Source organism: Hydra vulgaris, chromosome 15 (assembly GCF_038396675.1).
Source record: "Hydra vulgaris chromosome 15, alternate assembly HydraT2T_AEP".
Classification (NCBI taxonomy): Eukaryota; Metazoa; Cnidaria; class Hydrozoa; order Anthoathecata; family Hydridae; genus Hydra; species Hydra vulgaris.
Genome location: NC_088934.1, coordinates 17,059,258 through 17,076,701, shown reverse-complemented (window position 1 = coordinate 17,076,701; position 17,444 = coordinate 17,059,258). Strand labels below are relative to the sequence as shown.

Here is a 17,444-nt window from a genome sequence, read left to right as displayed (position 1 = left end):
TCAAGCCAAAATGGTGTGAGATAACTTAAAACTTATATCCGGGTATAGGCGGACGACGCGGTTTTCGAAGTGAGTAAGGGGGAGGGGGGCTTGACACTCTCCCTTATATAAAAAAAAAATAGCCAATTTGTAGGTCAATTTCTTAATAAAATAGGGCCTCTAAAAAAGTGGTGGTTGGGTGTGGGAGGAGGTATTAGAGAAATTTTTTTGGGGTTTTTTTTTGTGCCGTTTTTTATTGATTTTGACTCACTGCGCGCTGACACGTAGTAAGCTTTAAAACGAATAAACATTGTAAATGCTAATTTTATTCAATTTATTTAAAAATAACAGAAAAATTTTGTCCTAAGCAAGCACCTCGTACACCTGTTGAATGGTTCTTTGATGACTGTAAAAATTACAAGAATTTTATTCACATAGTTAAATATCTGTTTTTTAATTTTACAAATTATTTAAAAATAACAAAAATGCCATAAAAAAAGATAAAATAATAAAATATAAAAAAATAACTATATAATAAAAAGAAATCACAAAGTTTTTCAAAAAAATTCCTATAACAATAGAAAAAAAATAAAAAAATAAAAAAATTCTGTCCAAAATATTCTAGTTATCAAAATCTTTTGCGTGAGAAGCAACTATCTTCCAAAATAGATAAATATGTTTTAATAAAAACTCATCACTAATAGGTTCTAAAGAAGTTGTTATTGTTGTTCCTTGTTTATCTTTATACAATTGCAGAGCTTCACTTAACCTGAAAAAAATTTAAAACGATAAAACAAAAGACAATTAAATAACAGAACACAATTAAACCTAAATAGGTAAACTGAGGTAAAAATCTAGTAAATGACCCATCTTAACTTAACAATAAATAAAAAATTTTTCAAAGGATGTTGTCAATACAACTTTAGATTGGGTGTTAGAGGAAACAGAGATGAATTTGTGGGGGCTAAGGAAGGAGGAGGGGGGAAGGAAGGGGAGTGTCTAACACCCCTAGGAAAATTTTATTCAAATATTAGTCGGCAAATTTGGACACTGGAGTCGGCAAATTTTGATTTTCAGTTGGCAGTCGGCAAATGTCAGCCAACGAGGATACTTTTATTTGTTTTATGGCCTTAGTTGTTAAAATTTTATTTTAACCTATAATCGACAAAAACCCTTTTTTTCACCCTCCCTCCCTTCCTTTGAAATCTCTTCGCGACGGCCCTGAGATGAAGTAGTGATTTCCAGTATATAGGCCAAATCATCTGCACTACAAACAATGCTTTCGAACAAGTTTGATCGCTCAAATTTAAATATTAAATTAAATTTTGCTTGTTAAAAGTATAAAGAAATATTAATTTTTCATTTAGCAACTGTTTTCAATACTTAAGGTGGTTCACCTATAAAAAAAAGGCACAAAATTTAAAAAAAAATCGTTATTTCTATGTTGGATGATTTTTGTACAAAATTTATTCAGCTTTCTTATTGTGAAAAAAAAAGTTTAAAATATATTTTAGTTTTTTTGTTATTAAACAAAATCCTGTACTATGTATTTTTAAAACGCATAGCAACGCACATAGCAACATACTGGCAACCAAAAAATTATTTATATCATCCTATCCTTAACTCATTTAAATTATATTTTTTGAAATATGAATGTTATGTATACTTTGCTTTATTTGTTATGCAAATTATGAACACTTTTACTCATGCTTTCAAGTAACAAAAGCACATTTTTTAAGATTAAAATTATGGCTTTCAGCTGTTCTTTGAGTTGCTTTGAGTTTTATCTCAGCTTAATATATATTTGTTATACGTTTGTATAAGTTTCATGGAAATCAATTCACAAAAGCAAAAAAGCAGAATGTTGTGTCTGTGCAACACGAGGTAGCCTCTTAAAGTGGAAGAAAATTAGTTGGAAAAAAATATCAATGCAATGACACAAACAAAAGTATTAATAACAATGAAAATTATTTATGTATTGTAAACTTTTGGCATTTAAAGAATCTAGTATCATCTTTTGGCATTTAAAGAATCTAGTGTAACAGTACAATAACGTTAACAGATAACCTAACATCTTGAAAGGGTTTTTGTCATTTATTAAAAATTAGTTGTACTTGTTGTGATTGGAATGAGTCTTCATACACATCAGTGAAGTGTTCAACTACAGATAAGTCTCAAGGAAAAACTGTGTTTGAAGCAAACCTACATGCTGTTGTTGCTTTTCGTGAGATAGGAAAAGGTTTCAGTGGAAAGGAGAAATTTACAAAATGCATGAATATGTTTAGTATGACAAACAATTCATTTAATTACTTACAAAAAAAAGTTGCAAAGGAATATAAAAATGTAGCCATTGTATCCATGAAAAATGCAGCTTGTAAGGACTTTAAACATTCACTTTGCCCACGGTCTGAAAACACATGGTGTAAATGGCAATATGATAAAATCAAAGGAACTTCTTTCTATAAAAACAAAATATCACTACCAAAGTGGATTCATGATATAATTAAGCCTATATTCTTTGATTTATCTGCTGATACCTTGTTATTAAAATGTCTCCATGGGGAAACTCAAAATGCTAATAAATGTCTTAATTCATTAGTGTGGCAAGTGTCCAAAATCAGTTTTTGTTACCAGAGAGGTTTTTGAAATGGCAGTATACTCTGCAGTCTTACATTTTAATGATAGAGGAAATGGTATTAGAGAAGTTTTATCATCATTTGGATGTGATGGTTTTGTAACAGCCGCTAAAACTCAGAAACAAGATATTCTTCGAATAAGACGTATGGAACACAAATCTCGTCAACCTGTTAAAGAGCGTAGGAAAACTTTAAGAACAATAAAAAAAGGGTATCTTGATATTGAAAACCAAAAGGAACAACTGGGATATGAAGTTGGGGGTTTTTGATGCGTTTATTCAACTTGTAATTGTCTAAAACTATAAAAATAATTTTAAAACTTGATTTACTTGATTTTTAGTTTTTACAATTTTTCAGAAGTTCAAAACATTGTAATTTTAGTTAAACACCTGCTTTTGACTTGAAATTTTCACAGTTTGTTCATTATAGTTAAGAGATTCATTTATGCCATGGATTTATAATACTGATAATGGGAAATATTATTTTTATGCAATGTAACACGCAATAATGTTGATATTTAGTGCAATCTTTAAAAAAAATAATATCATCACACAGGAGCATGTATTTTTAAAAACCATGGCACAAATGAGAGATAAGGTAGTTTAGAACCAGTATGTAAATTTTTGGCACTATCTGATGTAAACATTTTTAGTTGTCCTGTGATGAAATTTTCATTTTTTTACACTAAATTGTACAAAAAAGTATGGATAATCGAGGCAAATTACTTTCAACATTTTTTTTTCAATTCTTCAATATTTATTTTATTATATAAAAAAAAATTATCTTGGCAGAGCTTATTTTTATCAAAAAAATTTTTTTATAGGTCAACCACCTTAATGTAAAACAAAAAAAGTCCAGTAAGCATTATCTTGTGACAATAATATCCTCATATTTGGAGTTATAACTTATAACTTAATATGATTACATTTATTGATGCAATAACCGCACTGTTTTAGTTCTAAAAAAAATGTCTGATTATTTTTCGAAAACAGTCACAAAAATTTGAGAATTTTTTTTGGGGGTTTTAAGATAATGTGACAATAAATATGTCAACGATGGAATGAATGTATGTTATGTATACAATAAAGATGTCACGATGGATGCTGAATCAATTTTGTGAAAGTACTTAGGTCAGGCAATAAATCACGGTTTTCTGACCCGAAAACATTCAACTATATATTTTTTGTATGATAGAGTGTGAAAATTTGAAACAGAAATTTCACTCTGTTGAATGTGATAATTACGAGTTACATTACGGTAAGTAAATTAAAAAAAAAAATTTAAGTTCGATTGTTTAGACTATTATAAACTTATTTGTTGGTTATTAAAAAAAAAATAATCCATAAAATGTATCATATCGTTACGATTACTTCACAATCGCTTAATCAATTTTTCATGTTGTGAGATAAAAAAAAAATCAACTAACTTTTCTCTTACATCTCATTTTTAATTTTTATTTGGTTTTACTATATTTTTTATTTTTGTTTGATTTTATTAAATTTTTTGTTTTTATTTGGTTTTGTTTTTATATTTTTATTTAATATTATTATTTATTTATTATAATAATTACTTTTTTTTTCAAGTCTTATTGACCTCTTGGGCCGTATTTGGGCGTTGCTCATCAAAAATAAGACGTGCCGTGTCGCTATGTGGTTTTTTGGAGTCATTTATTTTTGTTGTTTCTTCGTATGTTTTCCTTTTGTGTGTTTTTACAGTTATAAAATTTCCTTCTTCCTTCTTGCTTCTTACATAGTAAAACAAACAATTAAAACTATTTTCTAATTAATTTAAGATAATATCTTAAATAAATCAGATTTTTTTTTTTAATTTGATGTATAAGAAAAAAATGGAAATTTTTGTTTCATTTCTCATAACATGAAAAAACGATTAAGGCGATCGTGAAATAATTGTTACGATGTTGGGAACGTAGCATCACTCTTCTCTCTACCCCCTCCCCCCCCTCCTTCTCAATTAAAAGAGATAAAAAATTTTTTTCTTAAAACTTCAATTACATAAAAATATAAAGTAGATGCTAATTAAGAAAATTATCTGTTTGTTATTAAGTAAAAACAAAATAAAAATTTTTATTTTGTTTTGAGGGCTGATATGTTTAATACAAGTAAGAAACTTGTATTAAACATATCAGCCCTCGGAATTAGGAAAAAACAACCATTTTATCAGTTTAACATCAGGTTAAACATGAAATCGTTTGTTCAACATCATATTGTTTAACATCAAATTGGCACAAAATTTGAAACAGGGTTTAACGTTAAGCATGCGAAATTTCAGCATAAAATTGACAGAAAAACAAGCAAGTTCGCAGACTTTCCTTCCAAACTTTTCCTTTTTAAAAATTTCAAAATTTTTGGCGATTTTACTTTTTTATTTTATTTAGAATTAATAAAACTTTTGTTTTTCTGATTTTATTTTAATTGATTTGTTTACAATTTAAATGAAAAGGGTGTATTTGGGTATTGAACATTCGTTTTGCCGTTTTGTTTTCATCATTTTACAAGGAATTAAGAAAAAGTGTTTTTTTTTGCATTTTTTTTTTTTGTATTATTTAAATTTAGAATTTAACTAAAATGTTCGTTTTTTTGTTTTTATTTTAATTATTTTGTGTTAACTTTTTAAATTAACTTGTTCAACTTTATGGTGTAGAGCTTTTAAATTAACTTGTTCAAAATTATTTTTATTTAAACTATTTTGTTTACAAACTATATGATTCTTTACTCCATTTTTTAATTAACTGTTTTGTTTACATTAGAAATAAAACGTTCGCTTTGCCATTTTAATTTTAATTATCATTTTATTTTTGCTATATAAAATTTAGAATTTAATTAAAAACGGTCGTGGCGCAGTGGTTAAAGTTTAAAAAAAACTTTCGTTTTTTTTGTTTTTATTTATATTATTTTATTTAGAATTTAAATAAAAATTTCGTTTTTAATTTATTTGAAGCAGAAAATAAACTTTAGTTGTAAAATTTTGAGGTCGGTATAAAAATGCCGACAACAGACACTGTCAGGTGGGCAAAAGGTCAGCATCGCCGACTGCCGACCTTGATCCCGAATGCTTCTACATTGAGTATTAAAACTATCATAGTAACAAATATTTCAAAAGGTATCTAAAGCTTTCCAAAGGGTTTAAAAAGAAACTTAAAAAGACCAGGTTTCTTTTCGAATTTAATTTCCATCCTATTCATTACCTATTTCCGATTCACTCTGACCACCCTCACAAGTTGGATTTTCCACAATTTCCATAAAAATTTTGAAAAAATTATCCCTATGTTTATCAGATTCTGGGTAAGAAACTTATTCCAGAATCAAGATAAAATGGAAATTCAGCAAGTCGTATTTCCGTTAAATCTTGCTAAAGTGGAGATTTGGAACTTTGTTAACATTGACTTGACTGTTTTAAGAAATTCAGCACCCATACTAGACGTGGCAAAAAGCATACTAGACAATGTCTAGTATGACATGGTAAATCTTTTTTTTTTGTGGCAAAAAAGCAAGATTAGCAGCACAAAACAAAAAATGGCTTGAAGAATGATTACTACATCATTATCCAAAAACTATCGATTTAATTTGGACAGAAACTTGCTAAAAACGTTGCATGCACAGAATCAGCTGGAATAAAATTCCCAACGAATTGTTTTTAAATTTTGATCAAACTCCATCAACGTTTCATTTAAATGAATGGTAATAATAGATGTTAGTCAAAAACTGTCTAAGATTTAAAAAATATGACTTTTAGAGGAGGGATAACTTTTACTCTTTCGAAGACTGTACTGCCAGTATTTCCTTCCGTGAAGTTTCCGAAGGAACCTTTTATGTATTCCAACAAAAGTGACTAGAATAGAAAAGCAGAACTACTTAAACCAGTAAGAGAAGGCCATCAACTGTTACATATAAAAGATAAAAAAGAAATAGGCTTATTTATAAAAAAAAAAGGCTCTAAAACCATCAAAATCAGAATATATCCATTCAACAAAGGTGTTGACAAAAATTTATAATTATTTCAAACAAAAAAGGGTGTGGAATAATTATGAATGGCTTAAAAACAGACTCTAGAGTGACTCCAAAAACCCTGGTTAATAAACAATTTTCAACTGCATAAATGAAAAAAACAAATTTTGTAAAATTATTTCAAACATTTTTATTCAATGTAGTTTTTGCATCTTACTTACAACTAAAATACTTTTAATACTAAAAAAAATGAAACTCAATTAAACAATATAATAACTAATTTGAAAAATAAATGTTATCTTACATTAAAGAAATATCAGCTTCATTTCTTAATGGCAGCTCCAAAACAATATATTCAGTGATTAGATTTATTAATTCTTTTCTATCGACAAGGTGCAACCTTTTTTTCATTTTTTCAACCACTTCATTCTCAAGGTCCTCACTCAAAAAAATTTCTTTTACATGAAATGGAACCTAAGAAATAAAAAAATAACATTAGTTAAATACAATAAAAAACAGAAGAGATAAAAAATACTTATACTAAAGTACCTGTTTACTTGTGTATATTCTACATGCTTGTTCAACAGTCAACATGAGCCATACAGAGTACAAGTGTGTCAATCGTATATAGTCATGCATCTTAAAAATATCTTATATTGTTATACATATATGTTATATATATATATATATGCTGTATATATATATATATGTTGTATATATATATATATATGTTATATATATATATGCTATATATATATACATGCTATATATATATATATATATATATATATATATATATATATATATATATATATATATATATATATATATATACACATTAGGTTTTAGATCCCAAAAATAAAAAAGACTATACCCTCAAATGCTTGGGATTTGGTCTGTAGAACAAGAAAATACCCCATATATAATGGTTCATCTAGTGGACAATTACAAGATATATATTTTGACAATTTGGATATAACAGTTTTTTCATATTTTTATTACTTTTGCTTTTGTAATAATTGTTATAAAAAAAGTTGTAATGTTAAAATCATACAGAAAGATTTATTACATAAGCCTAAAAATATTTATAAATTTCTGTAAAAGATTTACCTGTTAAATATTCTTAACTCAAAAGTGCAGAAGCGTTCACAACATCAATTTTAATTTGTTTTTAACATAGAATGTTTAAAAACAAAAATAAAGCAAGGTGCAAAGAGAAAATAACAGAAAGAACAGTTTCCCTCCTTATATATCCTATAAATATATATTTCTGGGGGAAATGTGTTGAAATATTACCTATTCCTAAACTCTATTACCTATTCTTAAAAAAGCTTTAGATTCAGGCTGTCAAAGTTTCAAATTGTGTGTTCAAAAAATCGTTTTGGATTAGAATTTGTGTGTTTTGAAGGAGTTTATGTTAATAATTTTGGGATCAATTGTGTTGTTGCCGAAGTTATTTCTGTAGGGATCAAAGCAGGTTTTGGAGATTATATTCAGAAGGGAGCTCAAGTAAGGTAATTAGTAACCTTTAAAATAATGAATATTTTTTATGTTAACTTAATAAGAGTAACTAATAATGATTTAGAAGTAGTTGAAAATGATTTAGAATTCTTTAAAGACCAGATTTAGGAAAGGAAAATGTTCATTGAGGAAAAAGATGATCTAGCTTACAGAGCTAGAATTGAACTTGTTTAAACTAGAACAGAGGAGACTAAGGTTTCTAACTATAGAAAAACAAATACAAAAAGAGATTCATAGAGTTCAAGGAAGCCAAGTATATCAAGTATACCAAGTATAAGGACAGTAGTATATCAATATGTAGTGAAAATTTCGATGAACTTGAAACAACCAACTGCAACTTTGATGATAAATTTGACGAAAAAACTTATGAAAAAAAAAAGAAAAGGTAACTGTGAACTACTAAATTATTGGAAATAACTTTTATTTATAATCAAGTATTTATTTCATTTCCAGAACAACTTTAATTTCAATAGAGGCATACCAACTCAATAAAAACTTTTAATAAAAACTATATTTATTAAACGCTTTTAGATAAAAAAAACAGCAGTTTTAAGGGCTTCTGAAATTTAGTTTAGTGTCAAAATATAGAATTAAACTTTTACCTTTTAGTAAATCAATTATTTGCTTTCTTAGAAAGTGATTTTAAAGTAAAACAACTGTATATATAACAATATAATTTTAAAGAAATAAACATCTACAAGTCTTTTTTTCACACAAAACGGTTTCAGGCAATTCAGTCAACAGGGGACTTTCTAAGAAAGCAAATAATTGATTTATTATAAAGTAAGAGACTAGTTCACATTTTGACACTAAACTAGTCCTTCAAATATATGTTGTTTATGACAAATTGGGTGTAACTATAACTTACACTCAGTTATCCAGATTTTTTTTAAAAACTCTCAGTCTTCAAAAGCACCCAAGAACTGATGTTTTTAGGGCAAGTTTTAAAATACAAGAGGAATATGATGACCAGTTAGGACAGTATTTAACAAAGAGTATAAAACAACACTCTTGTTGTTTATACTCTAGCTTGTTGCATTAGCAATTGGAGAACGTGATGTCGAAAACAATAAAAAAAATAAAGATGATTAATAACCTACTTCCTATTTCCATTGCCTACATTCCATATGGGGTATCTTTAAAATATTCCAGTTCTTGATTCAGAAAAAACACTATCTCTTCTGGTTGGTCCAGAATCTTTGAGATTCAGAATCTCCAGAAATTATTGGAATTTCAAAAAGCGAAGTTGAACTTTTTAATAAACAATTGAAACAATTGGTTTACGGTGGATTAAAATCTTGAGAGAATACTGAAAGTTTTCGTAATTTATTTGTTAAATATAGAATATCTCTCTACTACTAACATCTGCGCTGAAAGAAACATCAAGTTTAATCTAGAGTACATGAAGGCATCTACAAATGAAGATCAGAGGCAAAATATAATGCCTGTTGCAAAAGATCATAGAAAAAAATTACAAGTAAAAATGCAGAAGGTTAAATTACAAAAGTTTGTACTTTATAACTGTTTCCTTATGCTTTTAATTTAATAAAAAAAAGTTTTTATTATTGTGATTTATTTTCTCTCTGTAACGGTTGTGTATTTCATTATTTAAGTTAGGGTTTTTTATATTTATTGAAGGAAAATTATCTCAGTAATATGAGCATAAAACCATAAAAAAAAATGCAAATCTCTCTGAATTTCTAATTACACTAGCAAAGTTGCTAACTTTGAATCAAAATTTTTTATATATTCTATCTTCATAGACAAAATCACATAGTTTGGAGGGTATAGTCTCTTGACTTTTAAATTTTCATCATTTTTTGGAACACTCTAATATATACACACAGATATATATATATATATATATATATATATATATATATATATATATATATATATATATATATATATATATATAAAATTACAAGTAATAACTTCAAAATAAACGGATTAATATAACTTAAAAAAATACACGTTAATAAAAAAATAGTATAAAGAAATAATATAAAAAAATACGAACTTTTCCGCTAACTATGTAATCCTGTTCATTCATGCGAAGAATATTGGTTAGATAATCTCTTAAATACATGTTGCATTCACCACCTGTAGATGTTATTATACCAATAACTGTTTCAACAGCTCGCAAAGCAACAGATACATCTGCTATATCAATCATTTCATCTAACATTCTTTTTTGTTCCGAATAAGGAATAAAAGTCTATAAAAAAGTTTTACAAAAAAAATAATAATAAATGAGAATATAAATAAAAATGATATGTATATATATATATATATATATATATATATATATATATATATATATATATATAAATATATGTATATATATAGAACCCTTAGATGTTGTCCGAAAGTTTTTTCCATATTTTGTTGACAAAAAGTAAAAATTAAAATGCAAGACCGGAATTTTTTTTTTTAATAATGATAGACTGCCTGCCCCAACCAAACCCTCAGTCGATGTAGTAGCACTCCCTTGCGGGTCAGGCTATTTGTCAGTCGATGTAGCAGCACTCCCTTGCGAGTCAGGCTATTTGTCAGTCAATGTAGCAGCACTCCCTTCCGAGTCAGGCTATAAGATAGTCGATGTAGCAACACTCCGCGCATGATTTACAGTAAAAAAAATAAAAATAAAAACATTTTATTAAAAAAAATAAAAATAAAAATATTTTATTATAAAAATAAAAACATTGTTTATATTGTTAAAAACATTCAGAATGTTTTAAAAACATTCAGAATGTTTTTAATAATATAAACAATGTTTTTATTTTTTTTAATAAAATGTTTTTATTTTTATTTTTTTTACTGTAAATCATGCAAGGAGTGCTGCTACATTGACTGACAAATAGCCTGACTTGCAACGGAGTGCTGCTACATCGACTGACAAATAGCCTGACTTGCAACAGAGTGTTGCTACATTGACTACCTTATAGCCTGACTTGCAAGAGAGTGCTGCTACATCGACTGAGGGTTTGGTTGGGGTAGACAGTCTATCAAGTAACAAAAAAAAAAAATTCCGGTCTTGCATTTTAATTTTTACTTTTTGTCAAAAAAACTTTTTGACAACCAGTTAGGAGTTATATATATATATATATATATATATATATATATATATATACATATATATATGGGCAATTCCATTTTTAACTTACGTTACACGCGCAACAACTTTATCAAATATTTACATATTTAAACTGTAAATTAAATTTTAAGCTGATTTTTATGAAAGCTGTCAGTCTAAAGAATAAAAGAAGCTAAAAAGTTTTGAGTCTGGCCAAAAGAGGGCGAATTTATTACCGAAAATACCACTTAACTTACGTTACGCAGAAAATAAGGTAAAAAAAGTGTTGCAACTTTTAGGTCGAGTATTTGCGAACCATTAATGCAGATCGTGTTAGAAATTTTTACAAGATGTTGAGAATTCAATACTAATTACAATAATAAAAAAAAAATTATCAGAGGTGACCGGCTAAGAAAGATATACTTGTTTTCTTGATACTAGGTTTTTAACTTATGTTACATCACTTACGTTACCTTGCGATTATTTTTGTGGAATTTTTATATCTATTATTTCCTGATAGATTTTTTAGAGTTATGTAACAAAAGAACGGCAGTTGTATTAAAACTCATTCATTCAAAGTAATTAACAAAAGTAATTTTCAATAACTGGTGACTCTCTACTGACAGATTTTTTTTGTTGATATTAATGAAGTTTTTAAATTGTTAACACTTATTTTCCAAAGCGCAAGAGCAACTTAAAAAATTACATTTGGTATGACAACTTTATTAATTTTTATTGAGTTATTCAAATAAGAAAATGTTACAGTTATTCGAAAATTTTACCTACGCTTATAATTTTTATGTGCCGGCTTAATTTTTCAAAATGCTGCTAACTATTTACTCTCCCCTGCTGAATAAACGGACGGGGTGGGGGTCTTAATAAACGGGAGGGTTGGAAATTTTTCTAAAATGTAATAAACTTTAATAATAACGTTTAATAAAATGGGAGGGTTAAAGTTTTAAAAAGCTTAAAATATTTTTATTGGTTGGTTGTTCATATTTTCATCTAATATTGAGAGAAATTTTTTCTCAAAGTAAAAAAATAAGAAAATATTTTATATTGCTTCAAAATTATTAAACGGCAAAGGGTGGGGGTGGGGGTGGGTGTGGGTCCTAATAAACTCCGAGGATTCGAAAAAAAATTAAAAAATTAATAAACGTCCCCTCTTGTTTATTCGGCTGGCAAGAGTACATTCAAATCTTTTAAAAAGATTTTGAAGCTAAAACTGCTCGAACAATTTTGAAAACACCCAAGTCGATAGAATCAAAATATTTAATTTCATTTAGTTTCAAAAACGTGAAAAAAGGTTTGTTTGCTGTTGGTTGTTTTGTGTTATTTTTTTGGGGGGGTGTGCTGAAATATGCGACATACTTTTAATGAAAGAGGGGTGCATATATATCTGATCATTTGTGACAAGAGGCAGGGGTTAAAATTGACAAATATTGGGTGACATACTTTATGGATGCCCCCTTAATTCCATTTACAAACCATTTGTTTTAGGAAAACAAAAATATAAAGTGAATAAGAATATAATTTAAAATAAAAATGGTTACATCCTTTTATTTGTTTTAAATACTAAATACATCATGGTGAAGTTTTTTCAGCTATGATCTGGCTTTTACCGACATAAAAGTAGTGGGATTTAGAGATATCTTTCACTTTTTTGGCTTGCTGGATAATTTGAGATAGTTTGAGTGCACAATTGCCCGCTGACTTTTCTTCCTCTGACAAATATAGAACTTTGACATTTATGTCTTGAATAGCATTCACAAAATCATTAGCTGATTGGATTTCAATTTTTCCAGACATTACTCTGTTGGTTGCCAAACATTTTACAGTAGCCCAAACACTATCAACGACTCCTTTGCCGTGCATTGCTTCAAAAAAATGCCAAAATATTATTGTGTTAAATTTCTTTTCAAAGTGCATTTTTGCGCTCATCAGGACTTTATTTTTAAACTGCGATGTAGCATTATTGCTAAAAATGTGAATTTCTTGGGTATTAAATGAAATAAACTCTAATAACCCACCCAAATTTGCAATCAAGGAGGTCTTTGTGTGATCCAGAGAGTCAGATGCAAAGGTGAAAGTTTAAGGATTTTTTTGCCAGATAGCTGCAGTTAAAAGAGAAATTTGATTTTGGCCATAGTGTGCTGCTTGAGGCTCATTTTGAATTAAACACTTAAAATTTTCTGCATAGTCAACCTGAATAGTAGCAACATTCAATGATGGATTCATGGATTTAATAATGCTTAGTTTAAAACATTTAGATTGGTTACCCTTGATATTGGCATGAGTTGTGAATTTTTCTCTCATACTCATAATGTGAGCAATCAATTCTTTACCACTTCCAAACTTTTTAACTTTTTTGATTACAGCGTGACGCTTTTCATTTGGTTTCTGCCATTGGTACAAACTTGTTTCAAAGTTAAGGGGTTCAATGGTGGCCAGGAAGTGCTGGAAAAACTTTAGATCTTTGTATTTGTTGCATTTGTTGTAGAAACAATCATTTAATGAGTCCTTACAAACAAAATTTTGAGACATACCTTTACCAATTTTAATTTTAGACAACAGTAAATGATCAACTTTCACCAAGGAATCCAAAGCAAATCGCATATTTTTGAGGTAAGTACAAACACATACATTATGAGGCAAATTTGCGATAGATCGAACGTTTACTGGTCGTAGTTCACAAAACCTGCTTAATCCAATCTTGACATCTAAGTGATCATGTTTAAAAAGCTGGTACACTTCTTTCATGGTTAAAAGAAGGTGACGAACTTGGATCTTAATCTTCTTTCCATTTTCAATTACTGATACAAAGTCCCTAACATTTGAAGACAGTCGACTAATGTCATCTTTGCAGTAGAACCTTTTTACTTTTATTTCTACTTCAGTTAAAGCTGGATTATTCACGCTATTTAATGGGAGTAGTTTCTTTGTTGAATGATCCATTCAGCAATATGGCTAGGACTTTGAAACGTTGTGCGGGATCTTTGGGCAATGATTTTTGGACTTTCTTGAGCAATTTCCCTTTTGTTTGAACACTCATAATGGTAGAAAAATTAACTGTTTCTGCAGAATCTTTCTTTTTGATTCGATACTTTTGGACTCTTTCCTTTATTTTTTCTTTTTCTTTCATTTTTTTTTCCGGATCTTGTTTTATTCATTGATGATGAGCTTTTTGGTGATCAGCATTCATATATTTTTTCTGTTCGAAATCACGCTGACGATAAGCAGCTTGATAAGTTTTAACTCTCTGTTTAGAACTTTTAGCCATTTTAAAATGCAAAGCAAATTTTGCTTAGTTTTGCTTAAATAACTTTTAATTAATTAAAACTTATTGACGTATAAAGAATAAAAAAAAAACCTTTAGGGAATTGCGATGTAAAATAGTTTTCGTCTTTATAAACAACATATTCAAAATTAAAATGTGCCTTAACTAAGCATCATTATTCAAAAATCTTAATGTATAAATATAAGATTTAATATACTTACGCATATAATATTACAAAATTTAAGTTTTCAAATTAAATTTTAGAAAAAACAAAACTTGATCATGTTTTTGTTAACTTACGTTACATGAAAATTGCAAAAGTTATTTTATTATTTTTTTGAAATATATTTATTTTTTAAAGAAAAAAATCTGACCAACAAGAAATTGAACATCTTAGCTCCATTATCACTTTAAAGTATTTCGAAATATACAAAAAAAATCATGGGTAAAATAACATTTTACAATGGTACTTTTTTAACATGCATCAATGAGAAAAACTGTAACTTTCGGAACCATAAAAATGACTTAAATACATTCATTTTAGAACTAAAGGTATATTTTAAATAAACTTTCATGTGTCTACATCAATATTCATTTGTTCAAAACTGACAAAAAAGAGTTTAAAATTTGACTACTTTTTTAGTTTCTGCCGTGGAATTGCCCATATATATATATATATATATATATATATATATATATATATATATATATATATATATATATATATATATATATATATATATATATATATATATATATATATATATATATATATGTATATATATATATATATATATATATATATATATATATATATATATATATATATATAAAAATTGGCAAAAACAGTTTTACTGCAATAATTGTACCGCAGTCAGAAAGAACTTACATTAAATTTATCCTAATATCAGAAGAAAAAAGAAACTGAGATAAAAAGAAATTGGAAAAATTCAAAGAAACTGGAGAGATAGAAAGAAACTGAGGAGATAAAAAGTAACTGGAGAAACAAAAAGAAAACTAAACCATTGTGTCAACTTTAGGTGAGATGTTCTACACATAGTTGTAAGTAGAATATAAAAACTTATGATGTTACACACAGTTGTGTGTAGATGTTACAGTTGTGTGTAGATTGTAAAAAGAAGAGTAGTTTCACCAACAGTATAATAGTAAATTGTAATGCACCAATTTTACCTTTAAAGTAATTTGATGAATTTCAGTAAATATTACCTTTTTATAAATTTTTAATAACACCAACAAATCTTAATCTGTCTCTAGAGTTAGTTAGTAAAGCCAAGTTAAAACTAAATGCCAAAAACGATGAATGATAAATTAAGAAAAAGCGGACAAAAGAGATTTCACCTAAACCTGAAAATCAGATTTAATTATATAAGTAATAAATGACATTTCTCCACATGATTCAGTGATTACATTGTTTGTGATTTGTATTTGTGATTACATTGATTCAGTGATTACACAAATTAGCATTTCATACTGCATTGTTGCTGCATTCAAATTAGCAGCCAAAGCTTTTTTTTTTAAAAAAGATTCAACTCTTCTCATAGCTGAAGAAATTTTTAAGTTTCTAGCATTATAAAAAAAAAAAAAAAAAATCAAAGCTTTGTAATTTTATAAAGAGTATTACAATAACAATGGTTAATGCTGTTGAGATAAAGCGCATCATCTATGACAAGTGGTATACATTAATTAACAAATAATTTAATTCAGTTTCTAAACAATAAAGCGTTAATCATAAGCTTTCTTGATATTTCTCTTGTTTTTATTAAATTTTAAGTCAAGTTTGATTTAAAGCTGTTAACTGATATATATTGAATGACTTCTCCTGGTAGACTATTCTATTCATCAACAACTCTGCTGAAAAAATATTGCCTTCGCATTTCTAACCAATTCAGGTTTCATTTGATATTTTGCGCCTCTAATGTTAGATACTGGACCTGATGTGCAAATAAAGTTCATTGTTTGATTTGTTTAATATCAATGAATTCAATATCTTTAAATATCTTGAATTGCTGGATCAAGTCGCCTCTTAGCCGTCTAGTCTCCAAAGTTGTCAAACCCAAAATTTCCAATATTTATTTGTATTCAAGATGTCTTAGTTCTAGTATCATTTTGGTTGCTCTTTGTTGAATTTTCTCTAGTTCATTGATATTTTTTGTATAATACGGACTTTATGTTTGAATTGAAAACTCTAAATTTGGTCTAACATAAGTAAAATACAGTATAATTTTGAGATGATTTGAAAAGTGATAAGAAAACTATTTAAATAGAGGCAGATATCTTTTTAAAACTGAATGCTAGTCTGATTACAATGAGGATGAAAAAATGGCTGAAACCTTGTTGTTTAGATTTATTCTTATAATAATACCAGAAAATACCAACCAGATAAATTATAATTTATTAAAAATTTGAAAAATAGTTGAAAATCTACCGTCACCATTGTCTAAAAAACAATTGAAACCATCTTCCAATAAATAACTGAAAATCTAGAACTTTTGCATTAAAGAAATCCATCATTCCAACAATTATTGACTCAAAGTAGATCTTTTCTGCTAATAGATTTTTTGCAATAAAAATTCAAGCCAGAATGTGAACAATTAATTGATAGGGGAGACCAGGGTTAATAGGAACGTTTTTTTCATTTGTGAACTTGTGGCCAAAATGCAAATATTTTTTGAAATTTGTTTATTGCCTTAATACTACTTACTAAAGCACACAATATTCACAAATAATGATTAAATTTAGTTATGTAGTTTTTAATATATCTTTGATTAGAGAGCTGTATTTTAGTTCTTGAAACCTTCCTTTCTTGTTTGTAATAATAAACTGCTCAATAGTCAGCGCAAAAGTTCAATGTTTTAACTAACCCCGTGTTTTGACTAACACAGTGTTCTAACCCCGGTTTCCCCTACATGTTTACTTTTTTTTTTTTTATATCTGAAATAAAATTCAAGAGTAACTGTTACTTCATTTTT

The 17,444-nt window shown here is 27.6% G+C and overlaps 1 protein-coding gene across 3 annotated transcripts in view; it reads right to left on the bottom strand.

Annotated features, from left to right (window-relative positions):
• Positions 1-289: 289 nt before the first annotated feature.
• Positions 290-17,444, bottom strand: part of LOC136092367 (E3 ubiquitin-protein ligase rnf213-alpha-like) — a 237,700-nt gene continuing 220,545 nt past the window's right edge. For all 3 annotated transcript variants that reach the window (XM_065820440.1, XM_065820441.1, XM_065820442.1), the window contains 4 exons: positions 10,122-10,319; positions 7,130-7,219; positions 6,885-7,054; positions 290-748 (listed from right to left, as the gene is read on the bottom strand). In XM_065820440.1, coding sequence (XP_065676512.1) covers positions 601-748; positions 6,885-7,054; positions 7,130-7,219; positions 10,122-10,319 — 606 coding nt within the window. In that variant the 3' untranslated portion in view covers positions 290-600. The remainder of the gene's footprint in view (positions 749-6,884; positions 7,055-7,129; positions 7,220-10,121; positions 10,320-17,444) is intronic.